Source organism: Sciurus vulgaris, assembly GCF_902686455.1.
Source record: "Sciurus vulgaris genome assembly, chromosome: 10".
Taxonomy (NCBI): Eukaryota; Metazoa; Chordata; class Mammalia; order Rodentia; family Sciuridae; genus Sciurus; species Sciurus vulgaris.
Genome location: NC_136470.1, coordinates 99,479,544 through 99,492,259, shown reverse-complemented (window position 1 = coordinate 99,492,259; position 12,716 = coordinate 99,479,544). Strand labels below are relative to the sequence as shown.

Here is a 12,716-nt window from a genome sequence, read left to right as displayed (position 1 = left end):
AAGCAAGGTTTATCTTTAGGGCCTGAGAGTTCTTCCACCATATCTCCCTCTCTCTGTGGGAAAGTGCTGCATTCATAAACTGTGCTTTTATTTTGTTGAAGAATGTTTTGGTAGCTTTGTGTTTCTGTCTTGAATTTAATTATCTGTTACAAAGAGATGTTAATGATCTCTACTTCATGGTATTTAGAATAAAATTAAATGAGATAATACAATTAGTTTCATGTTCAGCCTCAGCACATGTTCCTTGTGTGTTTGCCATTGGTCCAATTATTACTCAATGATGCCCATGGAAGAATATACTTTTCACCACATCAGTTTTCAGTGTGTACATGGTCATATGGCCACAAGATTATCCACAGCATTCTCAAAAGTCTACAAAACCACCATCTTGAACTTTGATAGTCCTGGTTGAGAGTACACCCTTTCTCCTTACTCAGTTTTTTCCTTCTGATGATACAGATATTTGTGGAGAGATATATGCATTTATTTTATCCTTCTGGAATTTCTTTCCTCCACACTTAGATAACCTACTCAACACTAGAGCTTTCTTACAAATGTTTTCTCTTGAAATTCTATCATTCTTGCATTCTTGAGCTCTAATCCTGACTTCTATCACTTACTGTCTGCCTCTGGCTATAGAGTGGTTGCTGGAAAAAATTTTAATATCACACTGTTCAGAGCTACTGCAAATTATGCCTATGAATTAACCCCAGAAAGCTGATCAGCAGCCTTTTTTATTCCCTCCTGTTGATGTCCTGTCTGTTCCACTCTCCTCAGCTCCTCAACCTCAATGAGCATATGGCTTCATTGAATTGATCTCATTGGGGAGCAAAGCAAAAGATCCCATATCAAAACAGTTCAGGTCATGTGCTCTGGAGTTCGGCGGTCCCGGATTTGATTTTGAAATCTGCTTTTTCTTGGATTTGCAGACCAAATGCATGTTATCTAACCACCTAAAGCCTGTTTTCCTCATTTCAAATAAGGTTACTTAGCTTATCAACTCTTGAGAACTCAATGACACAAAGCATGTCAAGTGTATTGGACAGGACGTGGAGAGTAGTTGGTGATCTGTAATCTTAGTTATGGCCATTGTCATTTTTATGAAGCTGTGGGTGCACGGAGCTGATACTTCAAATTGAACATGAGTGTGTAATGTTTTTCTCCCTAAAATCCATTCACTAAGTGTATGGTTCTCATACCTTTGTGCTCATACAATCTGTAATTTTTTATTAATAAATCCTAAAATGTATAAAATCAACACAAATAGCTCTTCATAAACATCTGCATCACCATAATGTAAAACACACACAAAACTGACATTAAAAAGATAAGAAAGTTCAAGTCAGTATTTTTACATGTCTTTTTAATCCAGATGCCCTCATTGCATCTTTTATTAACATCTCAAGGCACGGAGATTCTTGGAGGACAGTTCACAGCTAATAAAATGGACAAATTCCTATTTTCAAGTTATCTTCTTGATGTTTTCCAATTTTTTCCTGATTTTTTATTGTATCCGATTACATGTTCATTGTTCTTAATCTTGTGATTTAGGTGAGGAAGAGCTTTTAGTGAAAGTAGGAAAAGCTTTATTTCAGCTCTTTTCTTGCTCTTGGCTTGTGATAATATTTACTGCTATTTCCTTTAATTTATATTGACTTCATGGGCAAGACTTAATCCCGTAGCCCACTTTGTGAGCACTACTCTAAGCATAGTTTGAGAAAAATTGTATAATTCTGTTTGTCCAGTGATGTCAACTCTAGCATACCACTGTGCACTGGCATGAAATGACGACAATGAAGGGTCACTGCTGACAATTACAGACCACCTACCTTGCAGAGGACACCTTGAGTGCTATATGCATCACATAACCCTGTGAACATGCTGGTGTCACATCAAAGGCCTGCATTAGCAAAGCTCAATTTCTTTCTCATTTCATTTTATGTGGGTGAGAATGGTAAATAGAAGTTCAAATATTTCCTTTCCTTATCTCACCTGAATCATCTTGGGGTGGAGTATGGACACACTGCTTTGGAGATCCCTGTTCTACAATACTGCCAGTTTAATTTTCCTGTGAATAAATTTGATAATATTCTTCCCCTGCTGGAAATATTTAATGGCTTTTCATCACTCAGTGAATAAAATCCAAACACTTTAGCCTCTTAATGAAGGGCTTGCTTGATTTGGCTCCAGCCTGCCTTTTCAGCCTCTTCCAGTGCTCATCCTCATTTACTCTGTGTTCTGGCCAAACTAGACCGGGCCCTCCTCAAACAAGGCATTTTCTTTCCTTTCTGTCATATGTCAGATTTCCCAGGGAAAAAAATAAATGTTTGAGAAAAAGGATTGTCTGCAAGTAGCTTATTATGATGTGCACTAGGATCACCAGCAGGGATTGAGAGAATTTCCATCAATTCTACCTCTGCCCATTTCCATGGGGAGCTTCCGGGCAGGAATAGCCCTTCAAGCATTGTTTTCAGTGATGAGAGAAGGTCAGACCTTTGCACTCTGGCAGGGACCAGTCATTGGGATGTGATCTACTTCCAGGGAGTGGGAACACCACCTTATCCACTGCACATTCTTCCCAATAAATCTGGAATGTGCCCTCTACCTGGAATCCTTTCTGTGACCACATGCACATGTCCACATAATATTCTGTCTTTGAATCTCATCTTAAATTCCTCCAATTCATAGATTCTTTCCTAATCCAGTAGGTGGAGGAATCCTATGTCTTCTTTTGAAACCAAACATTTTAAATAATTACATTTATTTGTTTAATCATCCCATTATTAAGTACTTAATATGTGAACTAGTTTTACATCAGTTACTTTAAGTGCTCAGTTAATAAAAGGACTCAAACAGTTTATACTCATTGGACAACTTTATTGTAGGCAAAGAATATGGTGCAAAACAACAAGAGAAGGATGTGTATTAAATAGAAAAATTCGGACTCAGATTTCTTTGTTCTTCCACTACTGGTTCCCAAGGTAGATCCTTTGTCTCCAAGTCTTGAATCATCACAAGGGTGCATGCAACACATCTTGACCTAGGAAACCAAAATCTTCAGGGCTCAGGTGAACACAGGGAGCTGGTCACATAGGTGCATTCACATTATATGGCCAGATTTGGCCATTAAAAACCATGATTCTCCACTAAAATATTTATTATTAAATTGAATTTATTTGTTAAACTATCATTACCAAATCCAAGTATTGTTACACAGCCCTACTGACAAGGATAAACTAGTGCCATTGGATCTCAAAAGAACTCATAGACTCATTGATAGAAAACATTATTTTTCTTTAGCTGTTTAAGTTGATCCTCATTATTTCCAGTTTCTGTATTTGCAAATTTACCTATGCAATACAATTTATCTGGAAAACTTGACTCAAAACTCACAGTATTTTCTCAGTCATTTCACAGAAATGAAGAAAACATTAAAATCTTTGAGTTGCTCTATGAGCCCATTTCCAGTTGAGGTCAAATTAGGCCATGCTTCTTTCAGGTCCATGAATGGAGGAGGGCGATGGTAGAGGCAGCAGGGTGCAGGGCAAGGAGCTATGTTCTGGGTCCAGTTGGAGGGGATTTGAATGCCAACTCTGACACCTGATAATGGGGTGGCCTAAGGTACTTAGCTGTTCCAAACCTTGGTTTTTCTTTTGTAAAATAAAGAAGATGAAGTCTATTAGGATAAGTTACTTTAAACATTTAAGGTTATAATCTAAAATCTGTGTGAGATAGGTACATAGATATGTTAGTACACACACACACACACACACACACACACACACACACACGGCTTTTCCTAGGAGTGATAATTCCCTAATTTAGCATTCACGATGACTTTTTTAAAGATGTCCATTGTGAGTTAAAAGTATCAACTATATATTGCATAGCGTTGGCTGAGGGTAACCGTCAAGCTTAGGTGTCTCTGGTGATGAACCTACGAACAATCCAGATCACCTGCAATTTACCCATACTTGTGCTGTGTACAGCATTTCCCCATACATTTTAAAATGAATATAAATATATAAAAACACAGACATGTACAAAGTCCTCGAAAATTCAATAAGGAAATGTTGGATTCAACAATTAAACAAATAAAAACAAATATGAAAATAAAGCAGAGAATAAATAGATAATATTTTTTTAAAGACATATAAAAGTCTACAGCAAGTTATAAGTTAGAGACTTCCTGCTTGGTCTTGCTTTCACCCATTCATCATGTATTTATTGAATACATGTTACTTTCTATCTTCCATTAGGGCCATTATTTCATGGGACTTATTCCTTTAAATATTACAGGTTACCTGGGAGCAATGAGGACATTGTATTTGTCTGTAAGTTCTCTGTACATGTAGCACAAAAGTCTGCATGTTGTAAACTCCCAATAAATACTTCATTGAGTGAGTGAAAGATTGGATGCATGTGGTTACTCACTGTAATTATCTAATGTTCCAGATGGTTCTCTCTACTTTTCATCAGGGTCACCAAGGAACAAACTAATCGAGGGACCAGCTATTTCAATGAGCTAATGCAAGTTCAGTTAATATATTGCAATTTATTATACCCTTTCAAATATTATTTATTTTTTATTTTATCGTGTTAATAGGACCATACATTTTTTTTTACCTCGAGGGCAGAAATAATGGAAGAACATATGAGCTAGTACCTCTGTTCACTGTGAAGTCAAGGGAGGCCGGTCCTGTTTGGGCTGATGGGCCAGTCTCCTGGTAACATGAGTCTTGCCTGGCCTGGTGAGCAGGAGTTTTCTGATCTCACTGTTTTAATGTATTTATTTTAAAATATTTAAAATATAGAGAAAATAATAATAATGATGTTTGTGAGTGTGTGCATGTATCTCACCAACATTTATCTTATATGTCAATTAACTAATTAATTGCTAGAATTGCTAGAATTAATTTTATTATTTCCCCCTCTTACCAGGGATAAGAACCCTCCTATTATTGTATATTTATGTATGTATGAGTAATAAATAGTATTATTCTGCACACTTTAAGATTTATTTAGGTAGTATTTTACTAAATCTAGTCTTCAGCACTCATTTTGTTCAAGAATTTTGATTTATCTATGCTGATATTTGAGGTCTCAATCCTTTATTTACACTGGCATAGAATTCCAATTTGTGAATATTTCATAATTCTTTTATAGGTATCATTTTTTTTGCTTTTTTCTAAATATGTATATATTTTTATTATTATTTTGATTCATTGTGCACAAATGGAGTACAACTTTAGTTTCTCTTGTTGTACATGAAGTAGAGTCACACCGTTTGTGTAATCATATGTGTACACAAGGTAATGAAGTTTGTCTCATTCTATTATCTTTCCTTCCCCCCACCCCCTCCCTACCCCTCATCTTACTCTGCATAATCCATCCTTCCTCCATTCTTTCCTTACCCACCCTCCCCATTATGTATCCATTTATCAGAGAAATCATTTGGCCTTTGATTTTTGGGATTGGCTTATTTCACTTAGTATGATATTCTCCAACTCCATCCATTTACCTACAAATGCCATAATTTTATTCTTCTTTATAGCTGAATAATATTCTATCGTGTATATATATACCACAGTTTCTTTATCCATTTGTCTGTTGAAGAGCATCTAGATTGGTTCCACAATCTAGCAATTGTGAATTGACCTGCTATAAACATTGATGTAGCTGCATCACTGTACTATGCTTATTTTAAGTCCTTTGGGTATATAGGCCAAGGAGTGGGATAGCTAGGTCAAATGGTAGTTCCATTCCAAGTTTTGTAAGGAATCCCCAAACTGCTTTCCGGAGTGGCTGCACCAATTCTCAACCCCACTAGCAATGTATGAGTGTACCTTTGTCCCCACATCCACACCAACACCTATTGTTGCTTGTATTCTTGATAATAGCCATTCTAAGTAGGGTGAGATAAAATCTTTGGGTAGTTCTGATTTGCATTTCTCTTATTATTAGAGATGTCAAACATTTTTTTTCAAATATCTGTTGAGTGCTTATAGATCTTCTGTGAATTGTCTGTTCATTTCCTTAGCCCATTTATTGATTGGGTTATTTGTACTCTTGTTGTAAAGTTTTTTGAGTTTTTTTATAAATTCCAGTGATTAGTGCTTATCTGAAGTGCATGTGGAAAAGATTTTCTCCCACTCTGTAGGCTGCCTCTTCACATTGTTGATTGTTTCCTTTGCTGAGAAAAAGCTTTTTAGTTTGAACCTGTTCCACTTATTGATTCCTGCTTTTATTTTTTGTGCTTTTGGAGTCATGTTAAGACAGTCTGGTCCTATGCCGACATGATGAAGATTTGGACCTACTTCTTCTTCTATTAGGTGCAGGGTCTCTGGTCTAATTACTGGGTCCTTAATCCACCTTGAGTTGAGTTTTACGCAGGGTGAGAGATAGGGGTTTGATTTCATTTTGCTGTATATGAATTTACAGTTTTGCCAGCACCATTTGTTGAAGAGGCTATCTTTTCTCCAGTGAATGTTTTTGGCATTTTTTGTCTAATGTGAGAAAACTGTATTTATGGGGGTTTGTCTCTGTGTCCTCTTTTTTGTACTATTGGTCTCCCTGTCTATTTTGGGAGACCATGCTGTTTTTGTTACTATTACTCTGTAGTATAGTTTAAGGTCTGGGATATGAACATCTAGGTTGTCATGAATTTGGGTCTTGAAGATTTTTTTAACATGAATAGCAACCAAAATAATATACAGATTATTTTAAACATGAACTTGTGTAATCACATATATGACTGTATTAGAACTAGAGTAAAACAAGGTGAAAATAGCAAAATCAAATCTATATTTCCATTAAGAATAGGGTAGAACATTTAAAATCCCATGTTCCTATAATATTGTCACAGTAATCACTAAACTCTATATTCTGAATATACATAAGTAAACATTTTTATAATGCATTTTTAAATGTTAGAATCAAATTTTTAAAAAAGTGATAACTTTAAATTTAGAGATAGAATCATGAAATGATCAAGAGAATGGTTTTGAAATCAGGTGATAATTGACTCCTGGATCTGTCTTTGGTTGAGAGACCTTGGCAACTATATTTAACATCTTCGAGTCTCAGTTCCTCATGAGTAAAAAGGGGATAACAGTTGAACTCATTTTATAGGATGGTTGTAAATAAATGTGAATGCCTGAAAGCTAAGAGTGTGGTATATAAATAAGGAAGAAAACTGTCAGCAAATTTGAGAGTCTTTATATATAGGCATATAATGTTTTAATATTTCAGTAATTTAGAAATGCTCTCCCGCTGCCAGTACTGGGGATTGAGCCCAGGGAGGTGTACTATTGAGCTATATTACAGTCCATGTTACTTTTTATTTTGAGGCAAGACCTCACTAAGTTGCTCGGGTTGGCCTTGAACTTGTGGTGCTCCTGCCTCAGCTTCCTAAAAGTCCTTGGGTATTTCAGGCATATATGCTGCTGTACCAGGCAGAGCAGGCCATATTTTTACATTAGACTTGGACGAATAGGGTAGATCATTGAACTTTCTCTGTTTCTATAATATTATCAGAATATTCACTAATCTCTATATTTTGAATATTCATAAATAAACATTTTTGTAATTCAATTTTAAATATATTGAATCAAATAATGATTTCTGGAAAAACTTTTTGGGTAGATACTACAGTTCTCTCTTTATATATGCATGTAAAATAGGATGTTTTTGTAACCTCTGAAGCCGAAGTCATTAATATTTGAAGATTCACCATGTCATCCAGAATTCAAATCCTCCTTAATTTGTGTTAAGATCTTAAAAATCAGTGAGAAACAAGAGCCCCTTTCTTCTTAACACAGTTCAGGATTTGTGAGTATTGGAAATGTTGTATTACTTTGTCAATAACCATGAATATTTTTTATTATTATTATTAATGAGATACCAATTATGTCAAGCACTTTTGGAAATCCCTGTACTTGGAAATTAGGCTAAATAAAGATGGTTGATGGAGACTTTCAAGGCCTCACCACTGGTTCTTTATCTTATTTATTAAGATGGTTCTTCTTAAACACCAAAGAGTAAACAGGAAAGACTCTATTGTGCTGTGGCTCACCATGATCCCAAACAAGAATAAGCATAGTATACATAGGTTTATGTAGCTAACTCTTCCATAAATGCCATTGTTCTGGGACATAAGTAGGATGGGTGTAAGCCTATCTTTGTATGGTAATGTGCTTTCACAGCAAAAGTATGAGAATTGACACGGACCAAAGTATTCTTGAAGAAAGACATTTATCTTCTTATTGCCTTCTGTGATGGATTGTTCAAAGCTAAAGGAACACCAGGACAGAGCCAAATCTCCTGATGCCCTATATAGGTTTTACAATCTTCTTTTAAATAATACAAAGTCAGGGTAGTCTCACTGCCAGACCAGCAGTTCTTCAGGAATCTTCCCATAATATGACAGGATGGAACCATCTCTAATACAAATCAACACTATTATTTTCAAAGTAAGCACTTTAAAAGGTTGCTTGAAGAAGAAAAGACAAATTTTCTGCGCCGCATGCTATTTGGCAGTTACCGTATGACTACCCTGTGAATTGCATTCATAGAATGTCACAGCTTATTCTGATGCATTTTAAGCTGAACTGGGTAAACACTGTTAGGTGTTTGATTAGTGTTAATATGCAAGATGCCATGATTAGGTATGATTGTTCTTTTGAATTACCACACTTTTTTAATATTCTTCCTTTGATCTCTAACAAACGGTAAGAACAAAATTTGTAATTTAAAACATATTGACTTTGACTCAGAAATTCATTTACACATTGCAAATTTATTGTTACCTAATATATATAGCTAGCTGGTGAAACTTTGGTCTAAAAAAAAAAAAGAAGGTGCTGAATATTTTTCCCTTCTTTGAATTGTGTCTAGTGACTTCTAAATTCTTGTGTCTATATGTAAAGTAGGGGCTCAATAATCAGTATTTTATGCAAATTTCTGAGACATAGCAATGAACTTGACCTTAGGAGGTAGCTGGACTTAAATTGTAGCTGAACTCACTTTTGTTTTCTTGAGTTGACATCAACTTTGTTTTTTTCCTCTAAGCATGGGGATTGGGAACCACTTTTAGGTTTTTTTTTTGTATTTCAATATGTACAGTCATTCTTATGGAGTTTATGTTCCATTGATACACTACCAACTTTTTAAAACTTTTTTTTTTGCTGTTGGATTCTAATTTTGCATACGTTTGTTGATTAATTCTGTAATCACTTGAAGTGATTGAACTATCAATAGAGGGGAAATTTCACACCTAACTTACAGTATTTTAGAAATACTTTACTGTGAAATGCTCCTTCAACCATATATTTTGACAAGGCCTGCTTCCATTTCAGTGTATATGAAGTCAGCAGGCAAGTTCTCAATAATCTAATAATCAGTTATTTCACTTGTCATCTCACATCAAACCATAATTTTCCCATGGTAATATTTAAGTTACCTGACTCTAGCCACAATTAATACTTCTGTATTTCTGTAGCTTATAAAACATTTAGTTATCACTCTGTCTATTTTAGCTTGTTCATACTAATGATTTATTCTCATTTTCTCTAGGATATAGACCTGCAGCTAACTGGATTTGATTTATAAGGGGGAAATCTACAGTCAATGGCCACTCTCACCAAATTGCTACTATGGAAAACAGAATGGTCAATCGGATATGGTCTGATAAATAGTGATGATTGAAGATGCTGCTTCAATACATGTGAAATCAATGGGAGATACTTGCTGCACGAAGAGCATTCTGAGCTTTTCTCAACCAGCTCACTTTTGAGGAATTGGAGGCGTATTCTACCATTATTCAGTCCATCTCGAGTGGATATAAATACATTTGCCTCGCTGTAACCAGACAGCCAGACAACTAATGTGGGATCATGGCACGGCCCAGATGCATGTGGCCAGATTACGTTTGGAGAGCAGTGATGGCAGGCTTGGTACACAGGGGATTGGGCGCCTCGTTGACTCTGTGTGTACTGGGATGTTTGCTTCAGGCTGCCCATGTGCTCTCACAAAAATTGGATGATGTGGACCCACTGGTGACTACCAACTTTGGCAAGATAAGAGGGATTAAGAAAGAACTCAATAATGAAATTTTGGGGCCTGTTATTCAGTTTCTTGGAGTTCCATATGCAGCTCCACCAACAGGGGAACATCGTTTTCAGCCTCCAGAACCACCATCTCCCTGGTCGGATGTCAGGAATGCCACTCAGTTTGCTCCTGTGTGTCCCCAGAATATCATTGATGGCAGATTGCCAGAAGTCATGCTTCCTGTGTGGTTTACTAATAACTTGGATGTGGTTTCCTCGTATGTACAAGACCAGAGTGAAGACTGCCTATATTTAAACATATATGTCCCAACTGAGGATGGTGAGTTTTTGCAGGAAAAACAGGGAGATTTATATATATAGATATATATGTATATTTCTATTCTAAGTTCTAACAATATTAATTGATGTTTACTGGTAGTATGCATGGCTTTTCCTGTCGGCATGTAGACATATTTTACATGCTTGCATGCTGCTCTTTCTGTCTATGTGTGTCAGTATATCTGTTATTTTTTTTCCCTGTGCCTACTCATTTTCTTTCTTCCACAGCACGTATTCTTAGGTAGAAATGGGCTCCTAATTTCCATTTCCTACCAAATGACTTCTGAGAAGATGCATCAACATTTCCTCATTGCATGTGCAGGCTCAACAAATGGGGATCTTTCGCACTCAGTAAATGCAGGAGCATATTAAGTTAGATAGTGGCGTTGCATGTTCCGGCGGTCTGTGATGGAGCGCCATGTTATTTTCTAGTCTTCTATTCATTTTTCAGTAAAAAGAATATCCAAGGAATGTGCCAGAAAACCCGGCAAGAAAATATGTAGAAAAGGAGGTATGTATAAAAGTGAAAATTAAAAAATGAGTAAAAAGCTTACAGAAGAAGAACAAGATACTCTCTGTAAGGATGTTCTGCTGATGCTGGGAAGTGGATGATTAGGTGATATTTGGAATTTGATGAAGTGTGGCAGGTAATAGGAAGATGGTTGAGGAGAGCTCCAGCTGAGTAAAGAACATTGGCAAAGCTCATTGATGATGCCTTATGTTGTAGTGCTGGTAGCATTGGCAAGAATTGAATCTCTGCTTTGAGTTTGCTTATGGGGAAGAAGACACTTAGAGTATTATGTGTTGCCTGCAAGGAACACACAAAGTGCTATCCACTAGCTGATCAGTTTTGACCTCTGAATTCTTTCTGAACAAATTCAGATTTGTTTCCTCCTCAAATGGATCAAGTTCCGTCACTGAGTTTATTTTTTGTTTATTCTCGCTTCTCTCTAATACTCTATGAACTTTCTCATCATCAGGGTAAATTTGCCATAACTGTGGGCAATTGGCATTATTAGGTAATATTTTTTTCCAAGAGCCTTTACATTTTCCGTTAAACTTCCAGAAGGAATGGGATTTTTTATTTTATATTTAATATTTCCCATCTTAAAATTACTTTAACATTTTTATATTTATGTTAAACAATTTAAAACATAGGGAAGAACATGATTCAGAAGCTACAATTAAATCAACCTTCAAATCATCCTCTAGCCAGATTGAGCAAATGTAGACTCTGACAGCTGCAAGCTTGCATCTGAATGTAGCTGGTCCACACTCTGTTTTTACATAACATTCCATAAATCACTCATAGGAGAGGAAGATTTTCTATGACAGTAAATCACCTAAGTGTTATTTTGACCTTATTCATAACTTTGTAGAATTCCTAATCTTCATACAGAAGTCATATTAATATTCTAGTGCTGCACATTCTCTCTCTCTATGCACTTCCAAACTCTGGGCTGGACCAAGTCAGATTTCATTACTGTATCCTTGTGGGGCAGGGAGGGTCTAAACTGTTCCTTTTTACCAGATTGCATCATGTGAAAGACACTTCAAGTGACAAAATTCTCAACTGGGATCAGAAGTATTTGTATTGAACTGACATTTATTTTGTTCTTGCTCTTGTTTCTTTGGTAACACTTATAGAATGGAATTTAATTTCCATTTTTTTAATTGATGCCATAATTTGGGTTAAAAGCATAGCATACTTATGAAGGTGGAAATGAAGGCGACAGGGGTGTTTTAAACAACTAAAAACAAGTCTCTTGTTTTTCCCCCAGTGAAAATAACTGCAGTAATTTACATGTCTCCAACTAATGTACAATACTGCAGTAGTTATTATTATGCAGCTTATCAGGCATGTGTAATTAGCTAAGTGACTTTCACCTCCTATCACAAAGATGTTGATTCACAAAGTCATAAATAAAGATGCTATTGAAGAATGCATAAATAGAGCATAATACAAAAATATGTATGATCAAGAAAAAGATAAAGGCACCAAAAGTTAAACTCGGAAATTAGAAAGTGACCTTTCTTCTCATACAACTTCAGAGAGAAAAAGTTTTCTTAAAAATGTAGTTTTCATTCTTCTTTGGATTTTTGGTTCCATCTATTTTATAAGAGAGTTGGCAAAGAGGTGTGTAGGCTGTATTATTTATCTTGGCAGACTTTGAACTAATTCATAATTGGACTGGGGACAATATCTATAGATGCCTGCTTGACTGTATGGTTTGTAGTGTTTTTATATATTATTAATTAAACATTCTTTAGAATTATTTTGCTTGGGAATTCAATATATATTTTTTTATTAAATAAGTTCTGCTTACTTAT

General features: G+C 35.7%; 1 protein-coding gene across 7 annotated transcripts in view; it reads left to right on the top strand.

The window, feature by feature from the left end:
• Positions 1-12,716, top strand: part of NLGN1 (neuroligin 1) — an 875,108-nt gene that overhangs the window by 177,958 nt on the left and 684,434 nt on the right. For all 7 annotated transcript variants that reach the window (XM_079155132.1, XM_079155131.1, XM_079155135.1 and 4 more), the window contains exon 2: positions 9,574-10,386. In XM_079155132.1, the coding sequence (XP_079011258.1) occupies positions 9,894-10,386 (493 nt within the window). In that variant the 5' untranslated portion in view covers positions 9,574-9,893. The remainder of the gene's footprint in view (positions 1-9,573; positions 10,387-12,716) is intronic.